The sequence below is a fragment of the Panicum virgatum genome, chromosome 1N (genome assembly GCF_016808335.1).
Source record: "Panicum virgatum strain AP13 chromosome 1N, P.virgatum_v5, whole genome shotgun sequence".
NCBI lineage: Eukaryota > Viridiplantae > Streptophyta > Magnoliopsida > Poales > Poaceae > Panicum > Panicum virgatum.
In genome coordinates this window covers 46,321,329-46,347,381 of record NC_053145.1, presented here as the reverse complement: position 1 = coordinate 46,347,381, position 26,053 = coordinate 46,321,329, and the positions used below count along the sequence as shown (strand labels likewise).

Here is a 26,053-nt window from a genome sequence, read left to right as displayed (position 1 = left end):
AAAAACTGGCACTCCCAAGTATTTTATAGGCCAGGATCCAATCACACAATTGAACATCTCTGAATACACCTTAGATTTGTCCAAATCCTCAGTCACCATTATAATCTCACTTTTATTGAAATTAATTTTCAGACCCGACATGCTCTCAAAAATATACAAGTATTTCATATTTTTAGCTTTCTCTAAATCATCTTCCAGACAGAGAATTGTGTCATCAGCATATTGGAGAATGACCACTCCATTCTCTATGTACTCAGGGATGAGTCCAGTGATAAATTTATTTGATTGTGCCAGGGCTATCATTTTAGAGAGTGTATCCACTGCTATATTGAACAGGTGGGGAGACAGAGGGTCCCCTTGCCTGACTCCTTTTCCACATTTGAAATAGCTCCCCATACTGTCATTTACCTTCACACTTAAAGTGCCACTGGTCATTACTTCCCAAATCCACAAACATCATTTCAGTTTACAGTCTTGGCAAGACACTCCCCACCGAAACTGGCCTTAGCCGACCTCAATCCTCAATATTGTCTTTTCAGCTACGGCCGCCTCTTCAGTCAATGTGTTTATTTCGATTCTCGCACCCTTTATTTTTAATTGATTCCTCAATGCGATCGACCCTCCGGGACTTGTATCCCTACCAATCCACGTGTGACTGTAAGTAAAACTGAATAAATGGGCCTAATCCTCCTGTATAATTGATATATTCTTGGTCCACAACTGAAAAATGAAAGATAATAGCGATTTCCGTGCAAGCAAGCATTGCAACGAACATGGTGCAAGCAAGAATTGCAAGCTAGCAAGCATAAGAAAGATCGATCAAAGTGGAAAATGAGGCTTCAGATAGGCCCGTATCAGGTGGCAGGGTTGGAGCGGCCTCCGACCTCACCGCGTGCAGTCGTGCACGCTCCGCTCCACAGGGTGGTGGACTTCTCTGAAACCAGGATGGTGACTAGTTGGCGAATGGCGAGGAGACGACGGTCGCAGTTGGTGATGGTGTCCGCCAATGACCGCCACACCAGCTTGGGCAATGATGGAAGGGTACGGTGTTGATGGCTTGATGCCGACTTGCCGAGCAAAAACGGTGCAAATTTAAATACGTAGTATTGCCGGCCAGTTTCGGTATCGACTACTAGGTCGTCGTCGGCTGTTAGCGGACGACAGTTTCGTGGCAGCTAGCCTGGGGAAGGAAGGAAGGAAAGGGTGAGAGCCCGGGCCGGGGTTGCGTTTCAGCGCTGCAAAGCTAGGGTAGGGAGGATGGTCAGATGAAATGAATGTGATTAATTAAAAAGCAAATCGATCTAACCGCTGAAATAGTGAAATGACGTGGTTTCGTTAGAGGCGGTGAACATAGATATTTTGATTAATATGAGTGTGGCAACTCATGATACTATTTTTCAAGGGGTTTTTATATTACTCGATCACTACAAGACATGCCATTTTTCAACAATTCTCTACAAGTGGCCAACTGATTCTTTTTCTCTAGTGGTGGCAGACAATTGTTCTATGTATATATAATTTGTATCTTTCTCAACAGTCTTATCAGATGGCCATGGTATCCATTCCACATACCCATGGTAGTTACTTATCCAAATATACTAACTAAAAATCGTTGGCCACTTGCTTGTAAAAAAATATTGAAAATTGTTAGAAGTCTTGTAATAATACAATGCTACTCCCTCCGTTCCAAATTATAAGTCATTTCAAGAATCTTGGAGAGTCAAACTATCTCAAAGTTTGACTAAAATTATAGAGAAAAACACAAAGATTTATGACATCAAATAGGTATACTATGAAAATATAGCTAACAAATAATTTAATGATACTTGATTGGTATTATAAATGTTATTATCTTGTTATATAAATTTGATCAAATTTGAAAAACTTTGACTCTCCAAGATTCTTGGAATGACTTATAATTTGGAACGGAGGAAGTACAACGTAACCGGGGTTAGACTTAGATGGATGTCAATTTGTTGGTCTGACAACGAATGCATCAATACAAGGGGACACGTCTACATCACATAGCTCAGGTGCAGATCCCATGAGGCAGTAGTGGTCAGGTTAGATCTGCTTTGCTTCTTCCTGCGCTCCTCTTGACTGAAGTGCTATATATGGTCCACTTTCTCAAAGCACATGTTTGCATTCGCCTGCTGAAAATGTGCCATATGGCCCCTTTAGGGGATGTTTGGTGCCCCTGTCGCGGTCTGCCACGCCACGTACGGCTGCGCCGAAGCATAGGCGGAGAAAATTTGCGCGGCACTTGTTGCGGACTTTTACGCTGTGGCTGCCGCAGCTTTTGCAGGAACCAAGCAGCAGCCCGCCTGCATCTTCGTGGCGAGCCGCAAGTTAGGTTTGGCGAAGGACTACGGGGAACCAAACACCCCCTTAATTTACAAATGCATACACTCTTCATTGAAGTGACGACTTTCAATTTGGGTTTCCTTTGGTGATTTTCCACGACACTGATTCAGCACTAGTCTTTGATGTGAGAGATGGCGCAGCCAACTGTAGTTTCCGTACCTTTTCTATAAGTGCTACTATAAAAAAATTAAAGGCAAGTATATTGATCTAGTCTAATAGACGGGCTCATGTATTGATCTAGTCTACTATAAATTGTATCATAGTTTTCTTTTAAAAAATAAGTTATCTCATAGTAAAAACATAATTTCAAAATTTATGCATACAAAAGATATTATAAGTTGCATGGCAACAACAAATAGTACAATGGTGAGACAGTAGTCTCATGATTCTAAATTTTAACCTATGAGGCGGTTGTCTCGTGAAAGAACCACCTTATTCTCTCTCTCCTTCCTCTCTCTCCACCACCTAATTAAACATCCTACATAGACTTGCATGAGATGACATATAAGACAGCTGCCATGTAGCAATGTATTCACTCCAGTCCGCCATCTGAGTTAGATGTTTCTTTCACTAGATTATTTTTTGGATGCGGCTAACGTACGGCCGGCCATAAATTAGGCCGGCCGTACGGCCACCCCAATTAGGAAAGGTGCAGGTATAGAAATAATTATTTTCTATATTTAATACAACATCTCGATTAGTACAACAAAAGCTGACCCGACACTAATTAAGTAATTATAGTAGTAAAATAGTATGTTTCCCGTTAGATTCAAACCCACGCCACTACCCTCTTGCTTCTGGAGGTTTCTACCTTTCTAATACAGGTAATACAACTCAGCAGTTACATATAAGCAAAGTTTTGAATAACTACAAGCAAATTACAACATATACAAAAGCAGTTTTACCGTCTAAACATCAGACAATAAAAACCAGTGCTCAGACCTAATCCTCTAGAAGCAAAAAGGCTTGGACTGGCTCCATCATCAGTTTTGTGTGAGCGTGTTCTAGAAAATAGCACCAAACATATAGAATTGAATTAGATAATCAGAAAATAAAAAATCTTAACTACAATAATACAAAAAAAAATGCTAAACCAGAAATGAATGTTTGTTGTACCATCATATCAAAGAATGCTAACACAAGAACACAAAAAAAGCATTTTTGCTAGAAGTTATAGGCATATTATAATGAACTGGGAAGCAATTTCAAACATATGAGCAGGCGAAAACTAATCAAAACCCACCCAACCTAATTTCTAGAAATTTATATGCTAGTAACCTAAATCAACAAGTTACAATATGCAATTTTTTAGAACATCTTGAGCAAAGTTTCAAAAAACTATAAGAAATTAGAACATGGACCAAAGCATTTTCAAAAGACCGGATGTCATGAATTGGTTACATCAACAGTTTGTGTGAGCCTACTCTAAGACCAAGAACAAATCAAGTAGTCAATCAGTAGAAGAAGATGGTAGATGATTAGAAAAAACAGACATAACAAACTCAACTAAAATGCTTATGAGTTAAGCATTTCAGATGTCCATTCCAAGTAATTTATTGCCTAATGAAGTATATTCATTTGTATAATCCAGAATCATAATATTTCCTAATTCCCCCATATTATTGCCTAACTGAAAACTGTAATTTCGCGTAGCAAAATATATTGTTTTGCCTAGTCATAACTATAAAATTGTATAATCAGAACAATATTATTGCCTAATGAACTATATCGATTTGAAAAATTGGGCTAGTTACATCAGCATAGCTCTAAGACAAAGACACAACAAAAACGGTGGGCTTGTTACCTGCAGTAAAACAATTTCACCAAGATCAAAACACACTAATAGAACTACTATGATTAGGTTCAACTATTCATTATGCAGAGTTAGTGTTTCGTACAAATATTTACTATATTTATTCAGTGATGATATTTTCCATATGAAACCTACAATTGAATTCCAGCAAACCAATGGTTAATCAATAAACTGTGATATTGCCTAATAAATATAATATTATTGCCTACATCGGATTACTAAATTGGTATTGAATAATTAATAAACTGCTTGGCTTCAACTTAAATGCTGGAAATGATATATGTGAACACTCAGATTATAAGTGGGGCGGGTCGTGCCGCAAACCTGCTGATTAAACTCGCGCCGCAAACCCGCGTAACCCGTGTCACAAGCCCACAAATCATGAGCGACCCAGGTGGGTCTGCCCGCGCTGCCCAGCGGCGCCGCGAAGCCCGCCACTCGCCACTCACCCTCCTTTGTAGAGACGACTGCTTCACCAGTAGTCTAATCCCCTCCGTCGTCCGCCGCTCTATGCTCTGTTATTCCAATCGATGCTTGGGTTAGCAGCCCAACGCACGGTAGAGTTCGATATAGTTTGCTTCTCTAGCAGCTCTATTTAGCTCCCTGTCGCTAGTGATAGTAAAATCAATCATGCTTATTTAATTTAGCAGCAGGATCTTCCAATTGTTCTAACAAGCAAGATCTGATTTCAGCCTAAAAATTGAAAAAAGAGATGGAATATGGAGAAGGAAGACAACGAGATCAAGCAGGCATGGTCACGTGGAGATTTTGCTTCTCCTTGCTACCGGCCGAAGGGTAGTACTAGCATGTTGTAAGATGAAAAGCTTGCATCGAAACTGTGAGGAGATGATATAAGAGCTACTAGTATACAGAACAAAGAAAGGAAAGGCCCTCACGAAGAAGCTCCTCTCTCCCATCTCCAGTTTCTGCATCTGTGGCTGAAGGGGAGCGAGTGGGCCTTCACTGCAGCACTCGAGAAGCTGCCTCCATGCATCACGCACCAATGCTGGTTTGCCTATGCGCGGTGGAACAGAGCCAACAAATAAATCACGGCCGTCGCTGCGCCGCACACCATCCCCAATGCCTGCTCGTGTGGCTGCCGTCCCGCTGCCTCCTACCACGTTTCATAGGGCTCGAAGTAGCTGTGGATGCGAGGCACCTGGATGAGGGAGAGGAGGAGGATGCGGAGGTGGCCCTCGAGCTAGCTAGGGAGAGGAGCGGTGTGTGGATCTGAGCAGCAGTAGGCGGTGGATCTGAGCAACGGCAGGCGGTGCATCTGAGGAGGGGCGAGGGGAGGGAGAGAGCGGTGTGAAGGGAAGAAGGGGAAAGAGCTGGCGTGGTGTGGAGGCCGGCGAGCCGCACCTACTTCACATCCACAAGCGCGACCGTGGACCTCAACACTGCTCGCCACGCGGCCGTGGACGGTGGATGCCCGCTGTGGCACTCCCGCAGCTTGTAGTCACCCACCTTTGCCAGCCACCGTGGATCTAGATCTGAGAGAGGAATGAAAAGGAGAGGAAGGGGGTGGACGCAGAAGAGGAAATTGCGGTAGTGGCAAAGGAGCAAGGGGCGGTGGCCGCACTAGTGGAGAAGACAAAGGAGCGGCGCCCGGGCGTGGGAGGCGGCCTCGACGTTGAGCCAGCGACAGCAGATGAGGGAGCAAGGCTTGCGGTTGTCGGAGCCAAGCGGGCCGAAGACGAGGACGAGGAGCTCCTCGGGGAGGTCCGCGGGGCGGTCCTCCTCGCCGACGGCCTCGGCGACGAAGGCGAGGAGCTGCGCTGTCATCGCGGCGAGGGCTGGCAGCGGGGGCGGGGGCTTGCGGTAGCGCGGGCGTGGAGGGGCACGGGCCCTTGCAGGCGGCGGCGGTGGATCTGCTGAGGAAGGGGGTGGGGAACGGGATAGGCGTGGGTGGGTGTGGGGAGGAGGGGGAATGGGGACAGTTTCAATTAAATGTTGTGTTAGATGCTGATGCACCGAGCCCGCCGTTTCAATCGACGAGAATACGGCTAGCTGTATAGAAGTCATTATCTTTTTTTTTCCAACATAAATAATAGTGGGTGACCCGGCCTGGCGTGATATGCCTATAAACCTTGGCCCGACAACTCTTCATAACTGGCCTTATTAGGCATATCTTTTGGGCTAAAAAGTTCTCGGGCTTTTTCACCAGCCTGGCCCAACTCTACCCTGGCCTGACTTTTGCTAAATCTACTCATAATCAAATTATGGAGAATGAGATCAACATCCAAAGGCCAAAATGTCCGTCCTTTCCTATTGATCTACACGTGGTAAACTGGTAACCATGATGCGCTCCCGAGAAGCTCATGTATGGCAAGAGAATGGTACCACCTTACTATAGTTAGGGGGTGTTTAGATTGAGGGACTTCAAAAAAATCATAGGGACTTTTTAGTATTTAGAAGTATTAAATAAATATTAATTATAAAACTAACTGCAGAACCCTGGGGCTAAACTGCGAGACGAATCTAATGATGTATCTTAATCTATGATTAGCGAATGGTTACTGTAGCATCACTGTAGCCAATCATCGATTAATTAGGCTCATTAGATTCGTCTCGCGAAAAAGCACTCAGCTGTCAAAAAACATTTATAAACAGATTTTATTTAATAATATAAAATAGTAAGATTCCTTTTGATGTGATAGGGACTTTTGGAAAAAGTCCTGGAGCCAAACAAGCCCTTAAGGTAGAAGCGATCTCGCTACCGTCTTTTCCGGAGGCGAAGGGCAGCGCCGCAGCGGGCTTGGGGGCGGATGCAGAGTGATGCAACAATGATGGCCGGCGCCGCCGACGTTTATTGTGTTCTGCCGCTACTCGCGGCGGTGCCCTTGCTGCGTCAACTCTTCCTCTTCCTGCTTGGCTACAATTTGGAAGGAGTGCACTGGAGCAGGGAGTGCCCTAGCGTCAACTCTTCCTCTTTCTCTTCCTCTTCCTCTGCGGCCTTGTTTGGTTTTCATTGCGCTACTCGCGCTACAAAAGAATCTTGCATGCATGAAGTACTAAACGAAATTTATTTGCAAAACATTTTCACAGATGGGTGTAACTTTGCGCGACGAATCTAATGACGGTAATTAATTGATGATTGGCTACAGTGATGCTACAGTGACCATCTTCTAATCGTGCGGTCAAAGGCCTCATTAGATTCGTCTCGCGAAGTAGCACATGATTGTGGAGCTAGTTTTATAAACTGACCTTGTTTAGTACCCATAATTATTAATCAAAATTTGTGCTACTTATACTACTGCACAAATCAAACAGTCCCGCGGGCTCGCGGCGGCGCGAGCATGAGAAGTAGGGAGACGAACTGTGCTCGGCAAGGGTCCGGGCCCAACTGCGCCTGTGCCCTGCGGTGTCTGCAGGCAGACGGCAGGGTTAAACCAGACTTAAAGATCGAACGGCTGAGATTTGTTGGCGACATGGTCCAATGAAGGGAGAGAGCTTGGCTCGAATTAAGATGTGAATAGCAACAAATAATGATGCAATGCAAGTATGGAATTTTTTAAAAAAAACAGGCTAAATTGCACAATTACAAGATGAGCCCGGAAGAAAGCAAAAATTAGAGGGTATTTAGTTGGTGAAAAAGTTTGAGTTCTGATATTATAGCACATTTCGTTGTTATTTGACAATTAATGTCAAATTATTTACTAATGAAGTTTAAAAGATTCGTCTTGTATGAATCAATTAAACTGTGTAATTAGTTATTTTTTCGACTGCATTTGATGTTTTATGCATGTGTCCGAAGATTTTATATGACGAGTACTATGTAAAAAAAATTTGGGAACTAAACACCCTCTTACAATCTGGTTCTTGCAAAGATGTTCAGGTCATCTTCTTCATCGTCGGAGATCGAAGCCGCCGCTCAACGTCGTGAGTGCCTAGCATGCAACTTGAAACCGAATCCAACCTCAACGAAGGAGCTTTCGAAAAAGCAGCACACATTTTTTATACTACCACATGAAACGTTGAATGCACAAGTAGACCTTGATGGCCAACGCCCAACGGCCATAACTTTGCCGAAGGATCGGAATCAGACAGAAATATTAGTAGCCACGTGTGTGACTGAAAGTCAAACTATCATATAAGATGAAATATTTTTTTATACTGCTGAAAAATTGTTCTAGCTTCTTCATTCAAGTATGACCTTATTTTGGTATTTTGATAGCGAGGAACACCGTGATGCAATCATATTTTGATTTGGATATACAGTTTTGAAAAATATAACTCTGTGATACCTTAACTTTTTTTTTGCGACTTGTGATACCTTAACTGCTAGTCCCCGAATCAAACGTCTCAAATATAACTCTGTGATACCTTAACTGCTAGTCCCCGAATCAAACGCCTCAAACATAGCAAGCACCTCAAACCAGCCTGAAGTTGGACATGTGAGCCCGGTCTTTGGCATATATACGGAACATTGTGCTCTGGGCCGCGTGGGTTACAATTTAATATCCGGAGGCCTAGTCCAAGTCCATCATGGCCACGGGTTTGGGCCCACAACTAGGTTTTCGTTTCCGATCCCGACGCCTCCTCTTGTGTCTTTCCGTGTATAAATCTTCAGCAAACCCTCCGGAAGCGGCGTCGCCTCGCTCGCTCCGATCCCCTGCGTAGACAGATTGAAACAGGTCGGATCAATCATCAATCAATGGCGTCCGACGATGAGAAGAAGGTTCGCCTCCGCAGCAAGGACGGCCAGGTCTTCGAGGTGCGGGAGAAGGCCATCGGCGCCTTCTCGGTCACGATCACGGGCATGATCGGCGCGGGATGTGCCGACGACGACGGCGTCGTCGAGCTCCCGAACGTCTCCGCCGCCACGCTCTCCCGCGTCCTCGAGTACGTCGAGAGGCACTTCGACTTCGACGACTCCCACTCCTCCTTCATCCCCAGCGACGACGACCCCCTCGCCCGCTTCGACGAGGAGCTCGTCAGCGTCGACAACGACACCCTCTTCGACCTCTTGGAGGCGGCCAACTTCCTCAACATCGTCAAGCTGCTGGACCTGACGTGCAAGGCGGTGGCGGAGCAGATGAGAGGGAAGACGACCGACGAGATCCGCAAGAAGTTCCACATCGTCAACGACTACACCAAGGAGGAGGAGGAAGATGTCCGCATGGAGAACTCGTGGGCGTTCGAGGAACCCGTGTGACTGTATTATTGATGCCACGTAACATATGCTTGATACATGGTGTAGCATATGCATGCTACAATAAGCTACGTACTTCCATTAGATGCACCATCACCATGTGACATAGTATGCTTGATACATTTGGCTCTGCAAATCAGTTCAAAGTTAGATAAGTTTGAATTAGGATTAAGCTTAAATCGATCCACTTGCAATTCCAAACAAAGGGTGGTAAATTAATATACTATACTAAAGCTCCAAGAATCGGAGCAATCGGAGCGTTTCCGTGAATCGTGGCCCCACGTGGGACCCACGCACTATTTATGCGGGTCCCACATACTATTCAGGTGGGACCCACATGGGACCCACGCGCTATTCAAGCGGGACCCACGTGGGACCCACGCGCTATCCAGGCGGGACCCGCATGGGACCCACGCGCTATTCAGACGGGACCCACGTGGGGCCCACGGTTCTATTAAGTGAACCTTTTTATCTTAAAAAAATATTTTCCTTCCATTATTTGATAATACAAAATATATTTAACTACTTCCTACGTATAAAAATAATAACTAAACTTTGTATACTACATTCACACGTGGTAGTTCAACTACTTTTTGGCTTTGGGTTTTCCTCCGTAAACTCACAAAATATACTTGAACTGTTCATTCATTTCTAATCTTTTTTTCCTACTAAAGTAATCAAACTATACCTACTGACACAAAAAACGAATTCCTAAAGAAAAATTGTATGTACCTCTATACTAAAATGTTTGAGATTGGCGCGCTCTCAGACTCTAAACTACTATGCCGTTTTACTGTAATTTTTAGATTTAACTCAATACATCGATACGATGTTGTTTCAAATATAGTAGCGAATAATATCTTTCCATTAATATTTTAGGTCAATTTTTTTTATAGGCGCGCGTAGCGCGCCAACCTGACTAGTTTAATTAGATCCTTTTTTATCCCTGCCAAGAGCCTGGCATGCTGCTTAGATGATGAATCCCTAAATGAAATGTGATCAGGAGCACAATGCAAGTGTAAAACTTCAACAGGCATTGTAGTTAAACTTATTGTGGAGGCAGGGTTGTACGGATAGCCGGATAGGCGGCATGGCTCGAGACGGATTGGGTACGGCACAACGAACGCCACGTCCCAATGCAATGGGCACAGCAGCTATACCTGATCAATGTGTGGGTAGGGCTCTCGGACTGAAATTTTCGACCCAATACAAAAATCGGGCTGGGCACAGCCTAAACTTTCGACCTGAAATCTGACCTAGCCTGTCCCAACCCAAAATTTTATGCACAAAAAGTCACCGACCCAATCCGAACTTGACCCAACCCAACCTGATTGGGCTGAAAAATGGGCTGAAGAAAAGACTACTAGATTTTTTTTTGACCCGACCCATCTAACGGCGACTTGGCGTTCCCACGCCAGCCTAAGCCTCACGGGACTAAGCTGGAGGCCAGTGAAGAGTGCACCAACTGCCAATGCGCTCGCCTGTTGCGATCCCTAACCACGGCCCCACACTCGCGCTCTAGTTGCCAGCCTTCGCCGTGCGTGCACTGGCTTCTCTTCCATTGGGGGAAGGGAAGGGGCGGCATGGAGAAGGGGAGCAAGGCAGAGAGAGAAGGGAATGAGATAGTAGAGTGGAGGAGTTGGGTCGTTAAACGGGCCAGATCGTACCGACCTCAAATTATACGGTGTTTGGGTTTCTATTGGACTGTGTCAGATTAGGATCATATTTTTTTTCCATGATGGGCCTAGTGATGCCCATTGAGCCAAGCCCATTTGGTCAATCCACGCTGGAGTGTATTGTTTTTTTAGTGGGGGATTATGTCCACTTAAATCTGTCCCTCGATCGAGGAAGTGGGTGTTATTCCTGACATTGAAGTGAAAATGCAAGGGCACCAGTTGTCTACTAATATTTTTGGATCATTTGTCTACTAACTAATATAATATACTATGATTTAAAAAGTGATGGGTGAGAACCAAGTAATAACTTTTTTATTTGGGTGATTAGTGTGGGTGGTTGTAACCCAGGCCTATTAGGGATCAAAACCCAAGTTTAGCATCTTGTGTTTCACTAGTGTACTCCCTCCATCCAGTTTTGATTGATATATTTCCATATGGCACAATGACCAAGGGCACTAAGTGTGCTTATCAATCTAATAAATGCAACATAGACTTTTTGTTAGTCCTCCAATGTTTAACTAGAAACTCCTCGTTTTTAGTGCTATTTATTGCCACAACACATACCAATAGCAAATATGGCTATCATTTTTTAACATTTGAGGTTTTGAAATATAGCTATCAAAAATGGATGGAGGGAGTATCTTTTAGTGGTAGCTCTAACATTTCAATTAATAGCAAGCCATCCATATCGGCCAGCCTAGTGCTGGTGTCTATCTCAGAGCACCACTTGTGTTTATAAAAGAAAAACACAAGGCACTATGAGCCCTGACTGTTTGGTTTCCAATATTTGCCGCATGCCAATAAAATTAGCCAGCAATTAGTTCATGCCTAAAAATTGGTCACTTCAATATTTGTGGCCAAAATCATAAGAAGTTACTAGAAACTTCTCGTAGAAGAGGAGAAAATATCGGTTGTCATATTTTGTCTCTGAACTAAATGAGTACCTAATTTTTTCCCTACAATTTGGCAATGCACGTAATTTGGCTTGCTATTGTTTTGGTCTGGTAAAACGTGGCATCCAATCAATGCTCTATGCCACTGTAATATAGATTCCCTCTTTTTTAGATATATATATATATATATATATATATATATATATATATATATATATATATATATATATATATATATATATATATATGTGGTTGAGGCTAACATAATTGGGAGTGCTCCTTTTTTGGTTCCTTACGCGCATGGTGTGCATCCGCATCCAGATTCTCCGGGATTACTTCTTTAGGAATCATTAAGGAAATATACTTTTAAACACATGAGTATTTCCCTTGGAGAATCACTTTGCTATGCGAGGTGAATGAAGCCCAGCCCAAAATAAGGTACTGAATTAGGGCCAAGCTCCCAGCTGGGCTGTACAGAATTTGAGCTTATTCGAGTCCCAGGGTTACAAGCTAGGTACTTGTAGTACGTACTCCATTAAACAAGGTTACGCCACGCTGGCTTGTTCACTAGCAGATCACCTCGGCGAGGAGCTTGTACCGGCGCACCTTCACCCTGAACCGCCCCCTGCCGCCGGCGCCGGCCTGCTGTACCTCCCCTCTTTTCTTGGGCGCCATCGTCGCCGCCGGCCGCTGCGCCACTCTCGCGCGGCCCCTCTTGGGCTTCTTGACCGGCTTTCCAGGATCCGCCGAGAAGGCCGACCTGGTGCATCCACCGCCGCACCACGGTCTCTCCCCCTGATCTCTAGGGTCGTCGTCGTCGTCCCGAGAACCGTTCGGCCTCCGCTCGGCTCCTACCGCCGCAGCCGCCTTAACCGGCGAGCCACCCCCTCCGCCGCCGCCGCCGCCGTCCTCCCTGACGAGGCACCAGTTGCAGCTCCGGTACGGCCCCGGCACCCGCGGGTACAGGTCGCTGCAGTACCTGATCGGCACACGCGCGTCCGTGCGTGCATGGTCGATCGTGCTTCGTCAGTGAGTGGATGCCTCGATCGAAAGATGAAACGGTTATTAATCTATCGGAGAATATTGCTTGATCGATACCTGTGCTGCAGCCGGAGGCGGCAGAGGTTGCACCGGAACAGCTCGTGCGGCAGGCCGTGGTCGCCGCACATGCAGCAGACGGCGGCGGAGCTTCCATCGTCGGAGCCGGGAGACGCCATGAGATCGAGGAGCGAGGAGGGAGGAAGACGGGAATGAAGAGTCCAGCAAGGCGCGCCGCACCGATATGCAGACGTGGAAACAACTGATGATGAAGCAAAAGTGGACGACGGAGAAGAAGACCCAGCCGTGGGAGGGGCGGTGCGTCTTGGTCCACACCTCCGCTCGATCAGCTCGATCGGGGCAGCTTTCGTGACATGAGTAACGGAGGAAAACGAGCCGAGCGCGTACGCGCGTTTCGAGACTTTTTTTGATCCGGACGTGTCTTGGGCAGTGGCTGCTGGTTGCTGTAGAGAGTAACAAGGCCGGCGTGTGAAGGCTACACCACACCGTGCCGTGGACTGACTTCTGCGAGTGTGAGGGATCGGCGACCACCGGCGGCAGGGGCACCAACGTAATCTCCTTACATTATGTGAGTGACTCCTTTTTACTTTGCTGATGACGCATGCGAAAATGGTTTGGGCCTTGCAGCCATGCAACAGCTAGCTAGCCGTGATGGCACAAGCAAGTAGAGAGGCGTAGAGAAATCGTGACCAGCAAATCCTACCACTCGTCAACTCGAAGAAAGAACTAAAAGATCTTGTATATATACTATATACATTGTATAACAAGAAATCAACTCTGGAACAAAGAGTCAGTCTCGGTAACTCTCAGCATAGTATAGTCTCAAAGTCTTTCACGCTTTTCGTCACCCGTGGATGATGGGCTTGTGCATCTGCATAGCTCATCGCGTGCGTCTGCTTGGGTGCCGTTCCGGCGATGCCAAAGCGACCGCACTCAAAAAAAGACACGGTGGCATCAGACAAATATTACGAGTCATAAGTGTGACTAACAATCAAGCCATCACACATGATGGAACAATTTTTTTATTGCTTGAATAATTTTTTTGTTACTGGAATAATTGTTTCAGCAATAAAAAAATGTTCTGTGTCAAAAAATGTTCCAGAAAAATCCTTAATATTTGCTGCCAACTGATATATTAAGCCAATTTAGCTTCTTACTTTCGACCGAACTAGACCCAACTGAGGAAGCAGCCCCTAATGCCCCTTCTGCGATTGATGGACGTGGGGTAACACCTAGAGCATCAACAATGTATATGTATGAAATAGTCCTTATAGATAGATCCCACATAATAGTTCTTAGTTATTTGTATATCCACACAATGGTAAAATATATATGGTCTTCATAAGTGGACCAACTATCAAATAAAAAACAATTAAAGTCCAGACATCTTCCTTTCCCGTGCGTATAGTGGAGAGGAAGCAGAGAGAGAAAATATGTGTTTATTGCTTATGGGCAGGCCACAGTACTAAAGACTACTTTAGGGGGGGTTAGTTGGTGAAAAAGTTTGGGTTTGGATACTGTAGCCCATTTAGTTGTTATTTGATAATTAATATACAATCATTTATTAATCAGACTTAAAAGATTCGTCTCGTCCTAATCAGTTAAATTGTTTAATTAGTTTTTTTCAACTGCATTTAATGCTCCATACATATGTCCAAAAATTTGATGTGACGGATAGTGTGCAATCTTTTTTGGTAACTAAACCCTGCCTTATGAGTCTTTTCTATATTGACTGGTTGCACAATGCTATGGACTACTTTTAAATTTGTTGCATACTCCCTCCGTCCCAAAAAAACAAGTTACCCTAGGATTCAAAATTTGTCCCAAAAAACAAGTCACCTTACCCTATTTAGAAAGTGTATATGCATACAAGAATCAATTAGTGCTAAATATGAGTAATAAATAGAGGCAAACATGATCATTTTATCTTTTTATTAATTTTTCTAAAATTCATAGAATGATTTATTTTTTACGATTGAGGGAATAGTCTATAAAAACTGGTTTTGTGCGCATTGCTGGTGCCCCCAACATCAGACGTGGCATCGCCGCATCGCTCTTAAATCTGCGGTAGATGCCGACTGCCAGGGATGGATATGGGCCTAGGGCAACTAGGACCACGGCCCTAGGCGCAGCCCAAAAAACCTCTTATGTCCTCTGCTTTTTTTCATAGCCCAAAGAACATTCAGATGAAGTGGCTCTACTCATCGGCTGTCGCGGCCCAGCAACTAGCCCTTGGTTTCCCTTGCCCAGGCTCCGAGCGGCCTGGGGCCTGCGCAGACGCCAATCCTATATATCTTCCGGAAGTTTTTTCTTACCCATCTTCCAGTGTTTGAGATTCGTGCAACCAATCCCATCCATCCATCCCCTTCACTCAACCCTAACCCTCCTTCTCCTTCCTTCTTTGTGCGTCGCACGCCACCAACACCATGCGCCGCCGTCGCCGCCGCCGCACCCCGGAGCTGCTGCCGCGCGCCGTCTCCGCGCCGGCTCCGCGCCGCGGGCTCCCTTCGCCGTCGCCGCCGGCCGTCTCCGTGCGGGCTTCGCGCCGCGGGCCCCCTGCACCGTCGCCGCTGCAGCCGCCTGCGACCTCCGCCCTGCGCTGCGCGCCTTGCACCACCGCAGCTCCGCGCCTGCGCGTGCCGTCGCCACTGTGGTGCCTCCCTGCGCGCGCCGCCTCCCTGCTCTCGCCGGAGCCCCCGCCGGCACCGGAGAAGGTGAGGATTTTTTTTTTTGAGATTCAACATTTCAACATATTGATTCAACATTTTTCATATATTGGTTCAACATTTACAAAATACTGATTCAACTTTTTCAGAATATTAGTTTAACATTTTTGAAATATGGTTCAATATTTTTCAGAAAATAAATCATCAACTGGGCTTTAATAGGCTGCTTTATAGATGAGTTGGTTAACCATTACAAGATGTATAGGAGCCCCCTGCGCAGATTGGGTGGATAGGACGAGGACGAGCCAGGGGCCCGCGGGGGCGGTGGTGCCTGGAGGCCAGCGACCCGGCGCGGGCTTGCGGCCACACCTGGAGGCCAGCGCAGCGATGCAAGCGCAGTGCCTGGAGCCATAGTGCCGCACGCCGGCAGGCGCACAGCAGAAGCGTGTAGCCGCGGACGGGCAAAGCACATCAGAAATATAGAAGCAACCAAGCAGCAAGGTCAGATTGATTCCCCCAATCCTACAATGCGATCCCCTTTTTCTTTGTTAAAATTGAACAGACTAACTTATGAGATTATATATGTCCCATTGTGTAGACTAGAATTACACAACGAAAAGGACCATGAACCACTAAGGCAATCTTCTGTTTGAAGTTAAACAACAATAAGACAGTGTAGTGCAGCGTGAAATTGTAACATCTAGAGCTAGCAATGCAGATCGATGTTGTTAATGTAGAAACACAAACAACAGGTGCTAGGTGCTAGCAATCATCTGTACTCAATGATGGTGTTCATACCAATTGAGCAAATGTATCCAAACATCAGGGCTGCTGCCAAAAGAGCATATATTTTGTAGGGTCCAAAAGATAAATATTGATACGCAGGATGAACTAACTCAGCACTAGATAGGTAATTTATAGTTGTATAAAAGGAGGAAAAGTCCAATTTTCACTCTCGAACTATCGCAAAAGTCTAATATTCAACCTTCAACTACGAAACCGGACAACATAGGCCATCCAACTGTCAAAACCGGGCAAATTTGGCCATTGGGGTGGTTTTGAAGGTGGTTTTGTATTTCTAAAAGAATTAAATAAATCTAATTAGATTTATAAATCAAAACTAATTCACTTTAAATCAGAAAAATATGAATCTAGTACCAAAATTTTTCTAAAAATGTAATCTATCTATTATTGCTCCATTTGAATCTTAGTTATTAAAAATAATAGGCATAACTGCAAATAGCTAAATATTATGAACATAAAAAAATTAGATCTGAATAGCTCACAAGTCATGTGACAATAGATAGGTTACATTTTTAGAAAACTTTTGATACTCATTTCATAATTTTTTGACTTAAAATGAATTACTTATAAATTTTTTAGTGTAAAATTGAATATTTTTAATTCTCACAAAATGGAAAACCACCTTCAAAACCACCCCAGGGGCCAAAATTGCCCGGTTTTAACAGTTGGATGGCCTATGTTGTCCGGTTTCGTAGTTGAAGGTTGTAAATCGGACTTTTGCGATAGTTGTAGGGTGTAAATCGGACTTGTTTCAGTGCGAAACACTGGAGTAATGGCGCGAGCGACTTTGTTTGTGGTGGCCGGACACGTTCTGTGATTGGGAATTTGTGTAACGAGTTTGCTAATCAGCAGCCGTCTAAATATATCTTCTTACCCTGCAAAGTCCAAGATCAGCCTCCACTCAATCATCGGAAGTCACGTCATATTTTTTTTCTCTCTCCTAATTAAGCATTGTGCTAGGAGGGTACGTTCACCCAAAGGCCAAGGCGCCCAGGCGCGCTTAGGGCCACACGCACGGAAAAAAAAAAGGAAGTTCTAGACTTGGAGCAGAAAGCGGCACGGCGCTGTTGACAACGAGACACCTGTAGTATCTCATCAATCTCCAAGAAATGTATTTTGCGAATACCACGCAAGAAGACTATATGGATATTTATTTGAAAGTATCTTATAAGTCAGAAAACGCTTCGCATGGTACATCACAAGCAGTGCGTTTTAACCTCAAGGAGCCGTGATCATTATTTCATATGGTTCTCGTTCATGATCAATTTATAAAAAGGTTATATCATACGATTTGTAAATAACTGTAGATAAGATGGACTATCAGATTTGTATGTTTTTATAATAGTATCAGCCAACATTATTATTATGGTTAAGATCATGTAAGACCAAATCTTATAGGATTGACAATGGAAGGTAGCAATGTGTTAAGGACAAACCCTCTTCCTGGAGCTCGAAGAGGGGTGGAGAAAGTAGAACAAGATAAAGAGATAAGGGAGAGAAGAAGAGGGGCGCGGTCATTTAATACAGGTCAAAGATATCACCTGATACTAAAGGGTGACATTTATAGTACCAATCACTGTTTTGACCCCGTACTAAATGGTCCTTCACGGATTACTCCAAAAGGAAAGTATCATATACCTAGTCACATGTGATGCGTAAGTGGGATGGTAAGTAAGCTACGTACGAGATTGGAGGTCATGAGTTCGAATCCGCGTGACTTGTGCAACCATGAGCATGTGCGGCCCTCCCAACGGTTTGTTAGCATCCGGTACTAAAGGAGCGACCGGTACTAGAAATGGATCGTCTAGCAGGTGATTAAATAATAATTTTTAAAAGAATGATAAATAATAATACTTTTTTACATTTAATAAAAATATTGCGGATGCCACATGCCCACCACTCATTATAAGCACATCAGCGCATATTCATACTCATACCTATGAACATCACGCGAAATACGTGTATATATTTAGCAGTGGTCGTTTCCAGCAGGATCATTGTGCTAGCAACACATAATCAAACAGGAGGGACCGCACCGCTTCATCACAAGGACAGGAGAGAGTACTGTTCCGTAGCTAATCATTGCCTAGACACAGGAAACGTCCATGATTGAGCCACACTTCACTGCAGATGCCGACGCCCATTCATTCATTCACCGCGCATGCACCTCTGCGCTGCGCGCCATGGCTCGAGGGGATGCTAGCTGTGACGCCCAGGCTTCAGCCACGACGGTAGCCACAGCGGTCGGCTCGTGATATTTGAGCCCTGACCGATGATCCATCGGCGTCGATCGCTGTAGTCATGTGGCGGGGTCATGGGCGCCTGCGCCGGAGGAGGGATGGCGACGCGGCGCGCTACGTCGACCGCGCGGCCGGCGTGGGCGGCTGTGTGGCCTCGGCGGCCCCGTGGCCTGTAGCGCCTACTTGCATTGGGGTGCTGCATCCGCACTATGAAACGTTTTCAGAGCCAGGCCCCGAGGGAGGAATAAAAGGGCGGTAAAACTATGTACAACCGTACATCTCCATAAATAATAGATGTTGATTTCAGTTAAACGTTTTTTTCCAAACGTTTTTTGGTTTTGTTAGTAGAGAGTTAGAGATTGATGCACAAGCAAAGAAGCTTACAAGTACTTTTTATTCCAATGTACTTGCTCGGTCTCCAAAACAATGCAACTCTCTCTTTTCGAGCAGTCAAACAGTGTCAAATTTAACCAAATTTATATAAAAACTTACTAATATTTATATCTCCAAATAGATTTGGCACGAGAGTATAGTACAAGATAATCTAATAATATTTCTTTTGTTACATAAATAGTAGTACTATTTTATATAAATTTAATCAAATTTAAGTTGTTTGATTCGTCGAGAAGCGAGAGTTGCATTTTATTTTCGGAACGGAGGGAGTAAGTCATTTCCACGTCAACAGAGCCTCCAATATGAGAGTGCTCTCCTATTTGTGCATACTGGACGGGGAAGGAGGAGGTTCGATTCTGGTGAATACGAGGAGGAGATGAGCAGAGTGGTGGCGACTCGGCGGCGGGGACGCTTGCCGGGCCTCCGCCGCTCCTCGCACATCCGGCAGCTCTCCAGCCCGGTCAGGGGGAAGGGGACCCCGCCGAGATGTTGGGCTGGGCCCGATTCAGCCTACCAGGCCCGGGCCGCCCGCGAGGCGTGTCTGCCACGTGTCGCCATTGACGAGGCCCGAAGGTGCAAGGGCACTTCCGGTGCCCCAGGCCCCAACCGAGAAGAGAGGCGCTCGGATTACAAATCCACGGTCGAGGAGAAAGGGGCAATTCATAAATTCTACGGACAACTCTGGTTTGTTCCGTCAGAATCTCCCGTCTCGAGGGCTAGGGTTCAGATTGGGGAGGAGTTTGTTGAGAACTTGGTCTGGATTAGGAAGGATTTGTGGGATCAAAAGAGTTTCAAAGTTGAGGACTGCTTCCCGGTGAAGAAGACAGATCGATGGCTTAATCCCCCTCTCAAACTGAGCTTTGCGAGCCTAGTTTGGGGAGACGATCAGAAGAGATTATTTGCGCGAGTGGTGAAGGAATCCATGGCGGGGCGAGGTAGGGGCGGGCGCTGACCAAGGGACCCCCCGGAAGAGTGGAAAGGCTGGGGGAGAGGCTGGTTCCCTCCACCACACCCAGGTTACCTGCATCCTCCCTACCACCCTCCCCCCATATGGTTACTACCCAGATCCACACCACCCGCTGCCGCCATTGTTTGGGCAATTCGATCAACCTCACTTCAGACCCAGGGCAAGGGGGCAATCCTTCGGTGGAAGAGGAAGATCTCCACAACACTTCAATCAGAACCAGCGCCAGATGTCTCTTCCGGACAAACAGGCTCCGATCCAGGCAGATCTGAAACACCAACATACTGAAAGTCAGCCCACACAGCAGGAGCAGAACCGGGTACAGGATCGCCACCAGGACAAAGGTAAGCAAGTCGCTCCAAGTTCCACCCAGGAATCGAGTAGCTGCGTGGAGAAATTCCCTCATGTGATCTGCTTTAATTGTGGGGATTCTAGTCATTTTAATTCGGGGTGTAGCAAACCTAGAATTTGCTTCATATGTCAAGGGATAGATCATGTTTCAACTGAATGTCCTAAGTGGAAAAGGCCAGTTACTGTTGCTCAGTTTCTTGGGAGTGCTAATAGTGGTCTGGGTTTCCATCACATTGATGTGGAGGCCAGAGATGGCAGGTTCAGGCACTGGAGGGGATTCGACAACTATGGGGTATTTGTGATTGAGGAAGGGGAAATGAATGAGGAAGGCATCATGGAAAACCTGAAGGAACAAGTAGACAAAGATTGGCCCTGGCAGGTGAACAAGCTGGAAGATTATTGTTATCTGATTAAGTTCCCACCACATAAGAGAGTGGAAAGTAATGTAACTGATATCACATACTTCTATCTCAAAGGGGGTGTGATGGCGTCCCTGAAAGTTTGGAATGGAGACATGGAGTCAATTGGCCAGCTGACTGAGGTCTGGGTGCAAGTGAGAGACATTCCACCAAAATGGTGCGATTGGGTCATAGTAAAACAAATAGCTTCCTGTCTGGGCAAGTTAGTGGAGGTGGATTGGCACTCCTTGTTTGCTAGCTCCTTCAGCATGATCAGGATTAAACTGAAGTGCAAAGAACCCAAGAAAATTCCCCTGCAGAGAGTTATGGAAATGAATGACAAGCTCTACTTGATAAGCTTCAAGACAGAAGGTGTAGAACAAATTCTGAAGTCCAATGATGTTGGTGATGAAGGAGGGGAGGACAAAGATGAGGACAAAGGTGACAATGGATTGGAGGAGGATGATCTCCTGGAGGAGGATGATCTCCTGGAGGAGGACACTAGTGGTGGGGATGGTAGCATAGAAACACCTGGAGGGGCAGCTGGCCCTAGCAGCAACTTGAACAAAGTGAACAAGAATCAGGATCAGGGGTCAAGCAAATCCAAAACAAAGTCTAGTAGTCTGATTAGAAACCTATCTAAAATCTTCCAGACCTAGGAATGTGATAATGAACATGAGGAGTCAGCAGCTGACTGCCTCAACCTCCTATATGCTATGGAGCTGGATGACAAATCTGAGAGTGAGGAGGATGGAGAGGAAGAGGGAATGGTGTTAGAGGAGGAAATGGTCAACTTACCAGAAGACTGGGTTTTCAATCTGCAACAAGAGGGTGCCCAGGATCAGGAGGGGAGTGGTGATGCCCAAGCTGCAAAGGAAAGCAGGGTTCCAGTAACCACAGATCAACCAGCATCAGCTAAAGGTAAAAAAGCTAGGAAGGAACCAACTTGGGGGCCTGTGATGGCAATCAGGAGAAGCAAAAGGAACATGAATGATGATAGGCCTGTGATGGAAAAGGTACAAGAATTCAAGAAAAAATGGAGCCCTGATCAGCACAAAGGTAAAAAACTATTTCCTCCCAAAGCTTTTGATAAATCTGCTCTTGTTTGTGTTGCCAAAATTGTTGGCCTTAAGGTTAGTAGTAGAAGTTTAGCTGTAGAATCATGTTTGGACAACATGGAAAAAATGGAAAAAAATGAGGGGCTCCTCCTTTTCCAAGTCATGTACCACTTGCAACTTGAATGGTACTTTGGATGTTGAAATGGTCCAGACTGGGATTGGCCAATCTTAGAATGGGCATTTGGATAACTCTGCTCTAACCTTTGCTGATGAGGTGGATACCTCTGTAGCCCCCAATATAGGGACCGCTATGGTGGAAACCAAACATGTAGGTAATAGGAGAAATTATAAGAAACTTGTTAAATGATAGGGCTGTTTTGGAATATTAGAGGTTTGGGTAAACTTGGCAGGTACCAGCCCTTGTGAGTCGTATTAGAGAGTCCCATGCGGATATAGTAGGTATAATGGAGACCAAGAAGGAGAGCTTTACTCCTGGCTTTCTGAAATCCCTAACAGGTTTGGCTCCTTTTGACTGGTCCCTCCTTCTAGCCAGAGGGTCTGCTGGCGGGATATTGGTTGGGGCCAACTCTGACCTGTTCACTCTAACTGTGAGTGATATTTTGGACTTTTCTATTAGTGTGTTCCTTTTAGATAAGAAAACAGGGTTCTCGTGGAAAATGGTTGTTGTTTACGGATCACCCTATGAGGAAAGGAAACAAGCTTTTCTAGATGATCTACATCTAGTGCTGTCAAAGTGGGATGGTCCTACTCTCATTGCTGGTGACTTCAATTTAGTTAGATTTAGTAGTGATAAGAACAATGGCATTATTAACCACAGATGGGCAGATGCCTTTAATGACTGGGTGAGTAGGTGGGCTCTGCTAGAGCTGAACCCAGCCAACAAAAATTTCACCTCGACCAACAATCAGGGGGATAATTTAGTTCTAGCCAAGATTGATAGAATCTTTGTTACTACTAGTTGGGAGTCTGCTTTCCCACTAACCAGAGTCAAAGCTCTAGAGAGGTTACCAAGTGACCATAATCCTTTAGTTCTGGATTCTGGGGAGAATGCCTCCTTTGGCAAGAAATGTTTTCGCTTTGAAAAATGGTGGCTAGAGAAAGAATCTTTCTATAATGTGGTTAAGAAAGTGTGGACCACCCCCTGCAAGGAAACAAAAAGTCTTGATATTTGGCAGTTTAGAGTCAGGTTATTTAGGAAGATGGTGAGAGGGTGGGCAGCTAATGAAGTGGCAGCCTTGAATAAAGAAAAAGTTAATCTAGCTCTAGAATATAATTTTCTAGATAAAGAAGCTGAGTCTAGAATACTAGAAGAGGGTGAGAGGAGAAGATTGGATGATATTACCAAGGAACTAGACAAGATTTGGGCCCTGGAAGAAATTAAAGCTAGACAGAGGTCCAGAGATAGAAACATTCTCGAGGGGGATAGAAACACTGCCTATTTCCAAGCGTTGGCTAACTATAGGAGTAGGAAAAAGAGAGTGGATAGTTTGATGGGTCCTCAGGGACCAGTCTATGACCAAACCGGAATGATGAAGATTGCCCTAGACTTTTACAAAGACCTCTTTGCCAAAGAAGGTAGAGGGGATCTGACTCTTAGCAGAGATTTTTGGTCTCCCCGTGACCTAGTGACTGAGGAGGAAAATGACATCCTTTGTGCCCCCTTCTCAGAAGCTGAGATTAAAGAGGCCATCTTTAGCTGCTATGCAGAGGGTGCCCATGGACCTGATGGGCTGCCCTTCTTGTTCTACCAAAAATTTTGGGACCTCATCAAAGAAGATATAGTTGGGATGTTCCTGGATTTCCATAAGGGGGAGTTGTCCCTTAGTAGACTTAACTTTGCTATGTTGACCCTCATCCCCAAAGTTGAGGATGCCAACAATATGAAGTTCTTTAGGCCAATCAGTCTCATAAATTGCAGTTTCAAAAAAATTTCGAAGGTCCTAACTTTGAGGCTGGGTAAAGTATGTAACAAGTTGGTGGCCACTAACCAAAGTGCTTTTATAAAAGGTAGGTACATTTTGGAGAGTGTAGTGGTGGCCCATGAAATTGTTCACAGTGTTCACTCCTCCAAATAACTTGGTGTGATTATTAAGCTTGACTATGAGAAGGCCTACGATAGAGTCAACTGGGACTTCCTTTTTGAAGTTTTGAAATCTAGAAAGTTCAGCTCAGTTTGGATAAACTGGATTGAACTTTTAGTGAATGGCGGCTCAGTGGGTGTTAACCTGAATGGGGAGGAGAGCTCCTTCTTTAACCCAGGGAAAGGGTTGAGGCAGGGGGACCCATATCACCTCTTTTGTTTAACCTAGTGGTAGATGTCCTCAACAGGATGTTAGAAAAGGCTGCTGAGGGGGGGTTGATTAAAGGGCTGCTCACTAATTTTACCCCTAATGGTGTGATTTCTCTGCAATATGCTGATGACACTATTCTCTTTTCTGATTGTGAGGAGTCACACCTCAGAAATTTGAAAAGTTGTCTTTGCCTGTTTGAACAAATCTCTGGAATGAGAATTAATTTTCATAAAAGTGAGATAGTTCCCATGAATTTGAAACCAAGTGAGGCTCATGAGATCTCCCATATTTTTGGCTGTCCTATAAGTTATTTTCCTTTGAAATATCTAGGAGTCCCTCTCCATTTTGACAAAATTAAAAGAGAAGAGCTGCAGCCTCTAGTAGACAAAATTCTTTAAAAAAATGTCAGCTGGAGAGGGAGGCTTCTCTCTTCTGCTGCTAGAGTTATGCTTATTAAGACTTGTCTAGCAAGCATTCCTGTTTACCTCCTCTCTTTTATCAAATTCCCAAAGTGGGCCCTACAGTTACTTAACACACATATGGCAAACTGACTGTGGGATGATAGTGTAGATAGACATAGATACCACTTGGTGAATTGGGAGACAATGTCTATGTGTAAAAAGTTTGGAGGACTAGGAATTCCCAACCTTAGAGAGTTGAACATGTGTCTCCTTGGTTCCTGGTTGAAAAGATATCAGGAAGGTGGGGAGAAAACCTGGAAGCTTTTGTTAGATTTCAAATATAACACTAGTGACCCAAACATCTTGTGTTCTAGTAGTCGTGGGGCGTCTAACTTTTTCAAAGGAATAATGTGGGCTGCGAAAGCGGCTAAGATGGGGTATATGTGGAAGATTGGTAATGGTCAAAAGGTGAAGTTCTGGGAGGATAACTGGCTTGGTTCCTCTAGCCTTGCCATTCAATTTTGGAAGCTGTACGAAATAGTTAATGAAAAGTCTCATACAGTGTGCGAGTTGTGGGATGGGACTACCCTCAGGTGCTCCTTTAGAAGAACTGTTAGTGAACAACTGATGAATGACCGGAATGAAGTAGTTCAGTTAGCATCCACGATTACCTTCTCCTTTGAAGAAGACACTATGGTCTGGCGCTTTACCTCTAATGGTATTTACAGCTCTCAGTCCCTCTATAAAATTATCAACTTTAGAGGAGTGATGCCTGTGCATATTTATGATGTTTGGTCTTTGAAAATACCTCCCAGAGTGCATTTTTTCCTCTGGCTGCTAGCAAACAATAAGCTGCTGACTAGAGACAACTTGAGCATTAGGCAGAAACTAGATGTTATTAGATGCTTGTTTTGTACAGAGGATGAGTCTATTCATCACCTCTTCTTTGATTGCGTTATCTCTAGACAGATCTGGTATCTGATTTCTGAATGCTTAGGTGTTAATATTGGAGCCAACTTTATTTCCATTGGAACTATGTGGCTGAGTAACAAACGTTTCTTGGTTCATAATGCACCAATTCCAGCATTCCTGGGAAAGTGGTCGTCAAAATCTTCTTCTTTATTGTCTTCCATGGTAACCCCCTATTCTCCGTGCTTCGTTCAACAAACATACTTCTCCATGAAACCATTTGCGAAAATGTGGTTGTGTAGGATTCTTTAAGATGAGTAATCCTTGTTATTATTGCAATAAACACACGGGCAGCACATAAAACCATTCTGCTTATTTGCCTCAGCCACGGACAAAAAATAATACAGGTCATCAATGAATTCTTTCGAACGTCGGTTAGCATTGTACATCCATTGCCGGTCCATCTGCATTTTAAATAAATCGATTTGAGTTCTTTACACGTATCGAATAAATAAAATATATCAAACCTAAATTAAACTAAATGTAACATAACATGAATAATTAAAAGATATGCAATATCCATCATACATCTTGATT

At 44.7% G+C, this 26,053-nt stretch overlaps 3 protein-coding genes and 1 long non-coding RNA gene across 5 annotated transcripts; 2 read left to right on the top strand and 2 right to left on the bottom strand.

The window, feature by feature from the left end:
- Nucleotides 1-3,004: 3,004 nt before the first annotated feature.
- LOC120656148 lies at nt 3,005-6,096 on the bottom strand. 2 transcript variants are annotated; one of them, XR_005667824.1, is made up of 3 exons: nt 5,074-6,096; nt 4,502-4,692; nt 3,005-3,368 (listed from the first exon to the last, which is right to left on the bottom strand). It is a non-coding gene; the product is annotated as an uncharacterized LOC120656148 (long non-coding RNA). The 2 variants fall into 2 exon arrangements; XR_005667825.1 differs by lacking the exon at nt 4,502-4,692.
- A 2,738-nt stretch (nt 6,097-8,834) lies between these two features.
- Nucleotides 8,835-9,335, top strand: LOC120653584 (SKP1-like protein 1A). The gene has a single exon (XM_039931297.1). The coding sequence runs from the start codon at nt 8,835-8,837 to the stop codon at nt 9,333-9,335; it is 501 nt and encodes a 166-aa protein (XP_039787231.1).
- Nucleotides 9,336-12,282: 2,947 nt separating this feature from the next.
- Nucleotides 12,283-13,600, bottom strand: LOC120654118. Its single transcript, XM_039931686.1, has 2 exons — nt 13,000-13,600; nt 12,283-12,880 (listed from the first exon to the last, which is right to left on the bottom strand). Exons 1-2 carry the CDS (start codon nt 13,116-13,118, stop codon nt 12,469-12,471), a joined length of 531 nt encoding a protein of 176 aa, XP_039787620.1. The 5' UTR covers nt 13,119-13,600; the 3' UTR covers nt 12,283-12,468.
- Nucleotides 13,601-15,386: 1,786 nt separating this feature from the next.
- Nucleotides 15,387-23,930, top strand: LOC120653582. The gene is made up of 4 exons (XM_039931296.1): nt 15,387-15,674; nt 20,545-21,345; nt 21,436-21,909; nt 22,245-23,930. Exons 1-4 carry the CDS (start codon nt 15,387-15,389, stop codon nt 23,928-23,930), a joined length of 3,249 nt encoding a protein of 1,082 aa, XP_039787230.1.
- Nucleotides 23,931-26,053: the final 2,123 nt, after the last annotated feature.